Raw genomic sequence first — 12,220 nt, 5'->3', positions numbered from 1 at the left:
AATATTTAACTACCTCAGAGGTGTGTTGTGAAGATAAGACTGTTCTTACAGTACACTGAAAATGCAGAGCTAAATCAATGCAAAATATTATTCTTTTTTTTTCTTTTTTTTTTTGCAGGGTGCAAAAAACTGACCTGGAACAAGCTTTAGACATTAACCATCCCTTTGATGGAACAGGCATGTTAGATGAAGATGAGGAGAATTTCCAAAGAGCCCTTGCTCTAAGTAGACAGGAAATTGATATGGAAGATGAAGAAGCTGATCTTCGTAGAGCCATTCAACTTAGTATGCAAGGTAAAAGACTTACTTAAAAAGAATCTACAATATTTATCCAGTGATCACTTGACTAGTTGAGTTCTTGTGAAAGGTGAAATCCGACAGCTGAAATCTTTTCATAGGGTCAAGTACAGTAGCTGTTTTCCCTGCAAATGTATCTCAGCCCCCCTGGACAGGCCTTCTGGAAAGTCTGTATCCTAGGCATGAAGGGATACTTAAGTGTGAACTTTGGTCCTTTCCTTGTGACTCTTTAAAAATGTTGTCAGTTATGATGTGAATAGTTGATCACTAGGAAGTATACTGAAAGTTCATCTTATTCACATAGACATCTAAATAACGATTAGATAATATTGATTTTTAGGTTGGCTACTGCCTTGAGTAGATTTGAACCATTAATCTTCAGGGGAAGTTCTTTGTTTCCCAGTCCCCTGAGCCATTCACTCCTTGCCAGATCTATTGTTTCAAGACTTTTGTCTGTAGTAATAGAGATTAGATTTTTGTATATGATGATCATGTTATAAACAATTATTTTTTTCTTCGAGATTTGGAGAGGTAATTTTAGCTACGTTATATTTGTTAGTTTAAAATTTCCCATCTTAATTGGTGTAATGAAATGCCATGTTCTAACTTTAGGAGGCCATCGAAGTGAGTTTTCAGACTGTGTATCGCAGAATATACCACATTCATCTGGTACAAGTCAGTCTGAATCTCTTTCTTCAGAAGAGCTGCGAAGGAGAAGACAGACATATTTTGAAAAGTAAAGTATCTGGTGGAAAACTAAATTTGCTTATTGAAGTAATTATATCTTAGGATAGTATAATATTCTTTCACACGAGGTCAGATTTAGCTTTATTTAGCTTTTTTTTTTAAATGGCCTTTTTAGCACTGTATTCTGGAAATCCTGTAGCTTCTAATTAGTTCCTTGAGATACCAGTTAGGAGAAGATTGCTTGCTTGCTTGCCAGTAAGGTAAAGGTCCAGCTACGTGAATGCACGTGCACACATAGGTACTAAGATACTATTTTACATGAAGTCTTAGGAGTATTGTTATAAATAACACTAATTATTTTATAGAGGGTATGTGTCCTTCTATTGAGCCTTGCTTCTGGGGTATTGAGGACTGTATCATGTGATAGTGCTCTTCATGATTTAATGAGTGTGTTGTTTTTTTCGTGGAGTGCACTATCAATATTTAGTGGGGGTATGTGCCTGAGAGGTGAGATATAAATGCAGGGAGTCACATAATTTTCATCTATTGAGTCCTTCACCCTCTGAACAAAAGGTTGGGCAGATCTTGTTCTCTGCTAACCACAGAGATGAGCAAGTAGATTCTTAATACCAATTCAGTTTCTGCTTCAGAACTATAAACCAGTTCCATCTCTTCTGTTGTTATTATTGCTTTTTCTTCTCTCAGTCTTGATCTTCTAGTGAGGAAGGAGAGGGGAACCAGAAGGAAAAGTGAAGTAGTAAGGCGATGAGACTGCCAGACATTTGAATTGAAGGGATTTGGATGCAAAGGCATATGATGGTGCCTAACACCGTCCAAATATTTCTCACTCATTGGCTTTCCATAGAATGAAAAATGACTTTTTTGCAAAGGGGAGCAGTCAGAACAGGACTTTAGAAAAAGAGACGATAAAGGCAAGATGAGGAGCTTTAAATGGAGACTGAATTTAAATTTGGACCTATATGTAAATTTTGGCGTGGGGGGAACAGATGTAAAGCATCAGATCCAGGGAAATGTTTCACACTTTTTTTTTTTAATCCAATAAAAACAGTTGTTTTTAACAGCTAAATATTTTCCTGCAAATACCCTAACAGTAAGGAATGGCAAGTGAAACTGATAATAATTGAAAAATATCAAAGCTGATATAAATGTTAAAATTAAATAGTATAAATTGTGACTTTCTCTGGTATTTTAAAGTTCTTTGTCTTTTAATGTATGGTATAAGAGAGACAAAGTGGGTGGGTTAATATATTTTATTGAACCAACTTCCATTGGTGACAGAGACAAGCTTTCGAGCTTACACTGTGCTCGAAAGCATCTCTCTTTCACCAACAGAAGTTGGTCCAATAAGATATTACCCCCCCACACCTTGTCTTTCTCATATCATGGGACTGACACAGCTACAACAACCCTGCATATAGGATTGCCAGCTTTAGTTGGATGAATTCCTGGAGGTTTCATCACATGGCATTCTCTTTAATTAAAGACTAATCTTTCATTCCTGGAGACTCCAGGACAATCCTGGACAGTTGGCCACGCTATACAATGTATGATGTTGAACATAGGTAAAGAACCTCTAAGCTCCCTTTTTCATAATTCTGACTACCCACCATGGTTCCTTAAAGTTGATAGTAGCTAGCTATCTATTTTCTGCCCCCCCTCCTTTTTTTGTGGAACAAATTATTTGCAGGGATCAGAATATAGTGAAGTGAGTGCCTAATATAAAACCCAGAGGTTCTGGATTATCTCACGGTCAGCTTTGTGTTTGCTAATATTTTCTTAACTAAAGTATAAATGTGGTAACTTGAAGTCTACCAGATACTAGGAACTTAGAAGTTTGTCTAGTTTATACTATGTTTTTCCTGCTAGTTTTGTTTTTTTCATTAATTTAAACTATTATGGTAATTTCAGACAGCAGCAACAGTCACAGCAGCAAGGCCAGACCCCAGATATACATGATAAGCCAACTACAAGTTCAAATGCACTAGGAACAGACCCAGGTATTGTTTTATTCAACCTACGGTTTTAAACACAGATGTTAATCTAGATTTTTCCCCTGGTGGGTTCTCTGTTTGCTGAGAAGAGTTCCCCAATTTTCCTTGCCTTTAACTCCCCTAACAACTGCCCTTGGGGCTGCATGACATACCCACTATTTTTCTTGCTGGGGAGGATACAATAGGGCTCTTAGAGAGCCAGTTCTGCTATGTTAGCCGAAAGGGTCACTCTTGAGTGATATGAGATCACCTGTCCCACAGTAGTGTATTGTATTACCTGCACACTGCTCTCAGCCCTTGTTGCCTAAGAATGTAGAGATAGTGATTGAATGTAGCTCTCTCCTTCTTGGGAGTGCACAGCTCTGCTATTAGATCAGACAGGTTCTAGTTTTACTTTCTTTTGTTTGTTTCTAGTTGAATATAGTATGGTAGCTCTTGGTGTAGGTGTATGCAGCACTTCTTATTACCAACAATAGGATGCATGCTGAAAAATAAATCTGTCTCTAAATGTCTAGTCTCAAGTTTTATAAAAAGTACATTAGGCTGACATTTATTATTTTTATTATGACATTTATTACATTTACATTTATTATTTATTTACATTTATTACATTTACATTTATTATTATTATTATGACAGTGACATTTATTATTTTTAATTATGTGTGGAAACATGTTAACGTAATTGAGAGAGAAAATAAATCTGTAAACATTACTAATGTTAAATATCAAAGATCTAAAATTAATTATACATTATTTCATATCTTTTTATAGAATGATTACAGTGCATTGAAAAGTAAGTCTGAAATGATCATTTGATAATAGAAAACAAAAAAGCAAAAGACATCTGAAAAAACATGGAATGATAAACAAATAGAAACGAGGCAAGAAGTGATATGAAAAATGTTTACTTTTTTATAGCTGCATTCCAGAAGTAATTAGACATAAATATTTTGTGTATGTTTGGCTTCTGGCAGGAGGCGATATGAGTGAAGAAGACATGCTTCAAGCAGCCATGAATATGTCCTTGGAAACTGTTAGGAACTGCCTGAATACAGAAGAAAAGAAATGACAAAATAATGTTTTTTCTTTTGTCAGAACACTCAATCTCCATTATAAGATTCTTGTGTGGATGCTGTACAAGCCGGGTTCATTTCAGAGACAGGATATTACCACAGATGAAAAGAAGGGGGTCAGAGTTAAAAGGGGATCTGAAAATAACAAAAAGATTGGACCAATTTGGAAATTATGGCCCTGATGCTGCAAAACACTTCAACACGTACATAACTTTGCTCCGGTGAGTAGTTTCATTGACTTCAGGAGGATAACTGAAGTGAGCAAAGTTAAGTGCCTTGTAGGTTCAGGGCCTGTGTGTTGGATGCCCCAAATAAGGGGCAAGTATAATTTACCTTCCTTTCTTATTAAATGTCAGCTGCTTGGAGAATTCAGCACAAAATCACTAAATTAGTGCAGTTTTCTTATCAGTGAACTCAGATACCATTCCATAATAATTTTAAAAATAAATACAAAAAAGTTAGGCTCTTAAATCATTAATAGAAAATATGGACAAATTTTAAAACCAGTAAGCACATTTTAAAATTTTAATCTTTTACCGTCTAGAACCTGAGTTCATGGTTCTATGTTTCTCCTGCAACAATTGATGGTGTTTCACTTCCCAGAACTTAGAACAGAGCTTTCTGTTCTGCTGTTTTGTGTGCTTGTGATAGGATCATTTCTGCAAAAGAAACACAAAACCATGAGGTCTTGGCATTTCAAAATAAAAATATTCAATATATTTGTATTTAACTTGAGTAGCATTATATCTTAATGATTTAAGATCTTTTACCTTTTTTGTACTTGCAGTATCTTTAGCATTATTTGAAAATCATCGTTAAAGGAAGGTTCATGTCAAAGATTTCTCCAGTTTTCTTACTTCAGGTCAGATGATTTGGCACCCTCTTCATGCTCTTTCCACTGAATGCTGAAGATGGCTTTACTGGTGATGGTATTTCTTTCTGTGAGTGAGACATAACATGTTGCCAGTTAGGCTAAACAGTTTCTTCTTGTCTTTACTTCTCCTGTTTTGTCTTCTGTTTTTTCTCTTTGAGTTCCTCCCCTTACCTTGGCCTCTCACCGTTTCTTTTTTCACACTACTAGTAAGAACAGCTATCTCTTCCCTGGTTAGTTAGTTCACCAAGCTGTGTTCAGAGTGGGGGAAAGGAGGGTGAGAGATTTAGATGCCATAATTTCAGTGCCACGTATCTAAGGTGCATTTCTGCAATCTGAAATGACCCCTGTGTAAGTAGCTTTGTTAAGATTGACTGTTTGTTTGTATGTGCGCGCATGTTTTTTCTCAAATGCTTTTTACAAATATCTTCTATTTTGTCAGAATTTTACAACTTTTTTCAGGAATGGCCTTCATTCATGCACCTTACAATTTGTTTATCATGTTGTTTCTGTTACTGAGAAAAATAGGGAGCAAAGTATGCAAGCTAGCTTGTTCAATCAGTTATAAGACTTACTCTTTGATACTCAAGATGAATGTGCGACAGAATGACCAAATTTGGCTTTCAACTTTACTGCAACAGTTTAAACATGTTCATTTTTCATAAATGGTGCTTTAAATATAAATTCTGTTTACATATAAATTATATGGAAATATGTTTATAGATGTATGGTGTTTAAGCTGTTTTTCACTTAGTATGTAAGCAGTTGCCACAGACATTCTAAGAATAATCTTTTGAAACTATACATTTGATTTCTTTACCAAAATATTTTAAAATTATACTATTGCAACATAGTAATGTATTTAATTGTAATTAGTTAGAGTGAATCATAATTAGATGGAAATAAACATTCAGCACAGAATAGTACTGTATATAAAAGGGCCGTTAGGTTTTGGTAAAGATTTGTGTAGAATGATGGCTTCTTGATGGCTTAGAATATTACTGTAAAAAGATCCTTAGGCTAAATCCTGTTTCTTTTACTTGTATGTTTAATTTCCACTGATTTCAGTAGGATCACTTGCATGAGTAAGGCAACGTGGATTTGACCAGAGGACAAGTAATGCTCTTCAGAATTGCTTTTTAGCTCCACCATTATTATTCTTTTTAGGCAATACTGTTGTTATTTCAGTCTGCCTAAATGACTAACATATTAACTCTTTTGCCATGCCTTCTGCACCAAATTTTTAAAACAAAGTCACTGCTTTTAGAAAAAAAATAAACACACACACAACTTTGCAATGTTGAATGGCTGCATAAACCTATCAGTATAGATTTTGGCTTCAAGATTCACTGTTCCTTGAAAATGAAAGTGGGAAAGGACGCATATAAAGCATGAAATATTGTTTTTGTGTGGCTGGAAATTCATCATGATTTTTCTTTTTGCCTGTCATAAACATTCTCCTTTTTGGCATGATGCAAGTAACAGCTGGATGAACTTATTTGACTTAATTTAAAATGCAAGGTTTTATCTTTATAAATGGATACAGATTTGTAAAGACTGGTTAAAAGACTTCTTTTTTAAGATGTAATTAACTTCCTCTTCAGTTATGTTAAATTAATATTTCTTTGGCTATATACTGTAGCATTCTTATATAAAAATCTGAACTCCTATATTCTAGTGATGTGAATTATAATCACTAAAGCATGGAAGTTCATGATTAAAGCACCAAATCCATCCTCAAATCACCTCACTGCCTAACTATTGTAGCATACAAGGAATGTAAGATCATATAATGCTTAAAAGGCACAAAAGGGTGAATCAGATTTTATGGATAACCATATTCCTTTCAATAAACAGTATCATTCTAAAAATTAAGTGAGCTAAATGCGCACTTGGATTCTGAGGAATAATAATCTCACTCAGACTGGTGACCTGTTAGTGAATTAGTTGAGAGGTAGCCCTTGAGGCTACATACATGAATTGCACCGAAGGAAAAGGTGAATATGAACTAGCCACAATACACATTACAGTGTAGATCCAAAATACAGAATATGTGGAGCTGCCTAGAAGCCATCAGTAAAAACTGATCTCGTTTGCTCAGTGTGCATTCTTTAAGTGATAAGCACTTACTGACATGTATAAATTGTGAAACCCTTTTGTAAATAAAGTTTAAACTAATTGAGTCTTTTGCTAGCAGTAGCCATCTTTTGAAGCTGAAGTTTCATCTTAATATTGTAGCATTAGTGATAGAGAACCCATTATGCAGGAGAATAAATTATTTTTGTTCCAGTCTGACATTTGTAATATCTTTAGATCCTGTCTATCCTACAAAAATTACCATGTTTATCATTATTATGGTCCATGTGATGTAGTATGGTCTTCTGTCCACAGAAGTCAGGGAAGAAAAAGTGATACCCATGTTGGGTAGCTACAGAATTAAAACACAGTTCTGCAACATGATTGTTCTGCAACATGATTTTTTTCTGTCCTCCCAGGTAAGGAAATGATTGTGCTATAACAGTTTCACGCCAGGCCACAATCATGTTTAATTATGGTTAATTTTAGGCACTATAATATAAACTCTGCACTATAATGTTCTAACAACCTAAAATTCTTCTGACATTAAACCACTAGTAGAAGCAAACTGGTTTCCAATCTCCTATGTTTGGGCTTCATATGGTATCAAAACATCCTCTTTTAGCATGATAGAAGTAGTGGTTAAATGTAAATTACGGTTAAACTTCATTTTCAAATACACTTCACAGGTTTTATGTTGCAAATAAATACTTATATGAACCTCTTGGTTGCTGTACTTCTTAAAATATATATTAATAATAGTACTTATTTGGTTATTATGAATCCATAATATTCTGTGTATATGGGGTGGACAGAAAGTTATGTAAAGTACTTGCTACAGATGCATAGTAAATGCAATTCCACCTCCAAATCTCAGCCAAATATTTGTGTCATTCACAAAATGTTCTATCTTATTTAGGAAACTGCTAATCATGTTTTTAAAAGTGAGTGAACAAAAAAGCATTAAGATGATCATAAACTGACTAGGAGGAGACAGTATCCAGAATTTAGTATATTCTGTAGTGTTTCAACTGCCTGTTAAAATATACCAATTTTAATCTTTTTTCTGAATTTATGTGGGCTCATCTCCAAAATTTGTATTTGCAAAGGAATCTTATTGTACAGTTCCTATCAGCAGTACATCTCCTTGGGTTTTTGGTTCTAAGGTATTTAAAATCAGAATCCATGATAAGAGGAAAAAATGTGAAATTTGATTTGTCAAATATGAGATTAATCAGATGACTTTGGTGGCTCATACAAAATAGTTGTGGATTAATTTCACTGAATTTTCATAATTGCTAATGAACAACCTTTTAAAACAAATTCAGTCTGAAAAAAAAAAAGACACTTATTTCCTTAGCCAAGTAAAGACAAAATTAGTAACACCTTAAAATTGGTCCACTATAATTACTCACTTTCTGTACTTTCAAAATTGAAAGGTTTCTTACATTCCTGTTCATTTTTTATTTACAAAATTTGCTAAAAAAAGCTGTGCTTTTGCATCTTGTACTGAAGAAATTAAGTAGCTTCATATTGCATAAAAAGGATAGGTTTCTAGCATAAATACATGGTTCTTTGCTTTATTCCAAATTTATGGTTTAAGGGGACACTATCAAGATTTATTAACACAACATTTGACCTGCTATTCTCTCTTCCCCCCGCCGACCCCAGTCTCTCCACATATGTGTAAAGCACATGTAATTTTTAGTCTGGTTTTACCAACTCAAAATGTTAACTTCTTTCTTTAAATCCACACAACGACCAATGTGTATGGTCAGAGGAGGAAAACCTTAGTAAGGGGGGAAAAGGACCAGTTGAGAAGACAATGCAAAGACAATCTGAATGTTGTCATTGGGGGAAACCTTGGCAGTGTCTTTTAAGGTTACCATAGTTTATAGTAATTGCAAACAGGCCAAAATCTGCCTTCTACAACACCTGTGCAACCCCACTGACTTCAGTAGGTTGCATAAGTACAAAGGAGAGTATAATTTAGGGCCCCTGTTTCAGGAAATTCCTCACCAAAATAAAGCCTTATTTCTCCTATTATCTCTTACATAGCACAAAGTTGTGTGTTTCTATTAAACATTTTCAGTTACAGTGTCTTAATTTACAAGAGAAGTAATACAATTACAAACTTTGAAACGTATTTGGTCATAGTGTTGAATTCATTACAGCAGGGCTACTTGGTGAAACTTTGAGAGAGATTTCCAAATGAGCACTGGTGGACAATAATATAGTGTTGATATGGATGTGCAACTGTAAGTTATTAAATATTGATCTCTAAAAGTTATTAAAATAAAGATGACTATGCTTTTTAATGTTCTCTTTTAATTTGATTTTTTTTCTGTGTGCTTTCCCTTAATATAAATGGGCCTGAGCCAGACCCCACTGAAATCAGTAGAAGTATTTCTTTTGATTTCAGTGGTCTTTGAAGCCAGCCCTGTTTCTGTAACTACTAGCACTGTGGAGCACACTTAATTACCACTCATATTTTTTTGCATCTTTTGATAAAAATTGCAAGATTACATTTGGAAATGGGTGGTTAAGTGAGAAAGTAGTTTGAGTAATATTTCAACTAGATCTAGTAAAGACTGGCTTCGTTACTTTTTATTAAAAAAAATTGTCTACTCAAATACTATCACTTGCTGCAGACACATGCTGTATATTCATGGCATAATGTATCATAAGTATAGTTATGTTAGAACTAACGTATGCTGTAATATTTTTGTATATACTGATAATAACAGTGTTGTTTGTACTATTAGGAGTGAAGCCATTCAACTGAAAGTCCTAATGTTAAACTGTCAATTTCTAGCAAGTAAGGTATTTAATTAAGGTTCTGAGATTTGAATACAGTTATCTCAGTGCATGCGTTATTTGATTTCTTGGCTCTACGCTGTTTGAGGCAGAGTGATTGTTGGACTCTTCAAGTCAGCTGTTCACACATTTTTGTTGGTGAGCACATCTGTCTTGGTGGCGAGTCCACCTGTTCAAGTTTGTAGTTAAAAGTAATTAATCTTAAAAAATAAAAGAAAACCTGTGATGTTTTCTTACCGTATTACCTCACCTCGGTGTTGTAAAATGAACCGTGCTCATGGGTTGTGTTTATTCATGTCAAATACATTTTTTCTTATTTTTTTAAATTAACAATGAGGCACACACTCAAATGATGAGGGATTTTACCATACAGTGGAATTAACCAAGCTGAGAACTGTGGCTTTCTAAAGTAAGATTTAGAGTAATGGGAAAGTCATGTGTGTTTTGACTTGGGTAGGTGGTCCGAGATCCTGCTGAAGTGGGAAGCTGGCCTTGATGCACAGGACTGTTGGTGTCTCCAAACTGGGGAGAGGTGTTCTTTGGGATGCGTGGTGTGCCTATTTTACCTTATTTCTGCCATTCCTATTAGTATCGGTGGTGGAGAGTTGTATACCTTGTAGTGGCCAACTCATAAAGAGCCATTGGCCATTATCTTTGAAAACTCATGGCAATCGGGGGAGGTCCCAGACATTTGGAAAAAGACAAATATAGTGTCCATCTTTTAAAAAGGGAAGAAGGAGAACCCGGGGAACTACAGACAAGTCAGCCTCACCTCAGTCCCTGGAAAAATCATGGAGCAGGTCCTCAAGGAAGCACTTGGAGGAGAGGAAGGTGATCAGGAACAGTCAACATGGATTCACCAAGGGAAAGTCATGCCTGACCAACCTGATAGCCTTCTGTGATGAGATAAATAGCACTGTGGATATGGGGAAAGCAGTGGACGTGACATAGCTTGACTTTAGCAAAGTTTTTATACGGTCTCCCACAGTATTCTTGCCAGCAAGTTAAAAAAGTATGGATTGGATTAATGTACTATAAGGTGGATAGAAAGCTGGCCAGATTGTCAGGCTCAACGGGTAGCGACCAATGGCTCGATGTCTAGTTGGCAGCTGGTATCAAGCAGAGTACCCCAGGGGTCGGTCCTCGGCCTGTTTTGTTCAACATCTTTGTTAATGATCTGGATGATGGGATGGATTGCACCCTCAGCAAGTTTGCAGATGACACTAAGCTTGGGGGAGAGGTAGATACTTGGAGGATATGGATAGGGTCCAGAGTGACCTAGACAAATTGGAGGATTGGGCCAAAAGAAATCTGATGAGGTTCAACAAGGACAAGTGCAGAGTCCTGCACTTAGGACGGAAGAATCCCATGCACTGCTACAGCCTGGGGACCAATTGGCTAAGCGGCAGTTCCTGCAGAAAAGGAGCTAGGGATGACGGTGGATGAGAAGCTGGCTATGAGTCAGCAGTGTGCCCTTGTTACCAAGAAGGCTAACGGCATATTGGGTTGCATTGGTAGGAGCACTGCCAGCAGACCAAGGGAAGTGATTAGCCCTCTCTATTCAGTACTGGTGAGGCCCCAACTGGAGTATTGCGTCCAGTTTTGGGCCCCCCACTACAGAAAAGTTGTGGACAAGTTGGAGAGAGTCTAGCAGAGAGCAACAAAAATCATGAGGGGGCTGGGGCACATGACTTACGAGGAGAGGCTGAGGGAACTGGGCTTGTTTATACTGCAGAAGACAAGTGTGAGGTGAGATTTCATAGCAGCCTTCAACTACCTAAAGGGCAGGTTGCAAAGAGGATGGAGCTCGGCTGTTCTCAGTGATGGCAGATGACAGAATGAGGAGCAGTGGTCTCAAGTTGCAGTGGGGGAGGTCTAGGTTGGATATTAGGAAAAACTATTTCATTAGAAGGGTGGTGAAGCACTAAAATGGGTTACCTAGGGAGGTGGTGGAATTTCCATTCTGAGAGGTTTTTAAGGCCCGGCTTGACAAAGCCCTCGCTGGGATGATTTAATTGGTGTTGGTCCTGCCTTGAGCAGGGGGTTGGACTAGATGATCTCCTGAGGTCTCTTCCAACCCTAATCTTCTATGATTCTATGATCATTTTCACTCACACTCTCAGTGCATCTTGTAGTGGGTGGATGTATCCTCCAGCTTTCATCCATTGTCTACAGCCAAGCTCTATGATAGAACCGCATTTGCTCCAACCCCTCAAACAGAGACAAACACCTACAAGATCTCTATCAAGCGTTCTTACAACTGCAATACCCACCTGCTGAAGTGAAGAAACAGATTGACAGAGCCAGAAGAGTACCCAGAAGTCACCTACTACAGAACAGGCCCAACAAAGAAAATAACAGAATGCCACTAGCCATCACCTTCAG

At 36.6% G+C, this 12,220-nt stretch overlaps 1 protein-coding gene across 18 annotated transcripts in view; it reads left to right on the top strand.

Moving 5' to 3' along the window:
* Positions 1 to 12,220, top strand: part of ATXN3 (ataxin 3) — a 35,287-nt gene that overhangs the window by 11,087 nt on the left and 11,980 nt on the right. For 9 of the 18 annotated variants that reach the window (XM_073349459.2, XM_073349453.2, XM_073349458.2 and 6 more), the window contains 4 exons: positions 119 to 294; positions 910 to 1,033; positions 2,914 to 3,002; positions 3,973 to 9,336. In XM_073349459.2, coding sequence (XP_073205560.1) covers positions 119 to 294; positions 910 to 1,033; positions 2,914 to 3,002; positions 3,973 to 4,067 — 484 coding nt within the window. In that variant the 3' untranslated portion in view covers positions 4,068 to 9,336. Of the gene's footprint in view, positions 1 to 118; positions 295 to 909; positions 1,034 to 2,913; positions 3,003 to 3,769; positions 3,793 to 3,962; positions 9,337 to 12,220 lie in introns of those variants that run through there. The other 9 variants (XM_073349456.2, XM_073349454.1, XM_073349455.1 and 6 more) reach the window with 9 other exon arrangements.

This window comes from Lepidochelys kempii, chromosome 6, assembly GCF_965140285.1.
Source record: "Lepidochelys kempii isolate rLepKem1 chromosome 6, rLepKem1.hap1, whole genome shotgun sequence".
Taxonomy (NCBI): domain Eukaryota; kingdom Metazoa; phylum Chordata; order Testudines; family Cheloniidae; genus Lepidochelys; species Lepidochelys kempii.
The sequence above is the reverse complement of the archived record's forward strand: the minus strand, read 5'-3'. Positions and strand labels throughout refer to the sequence as shown.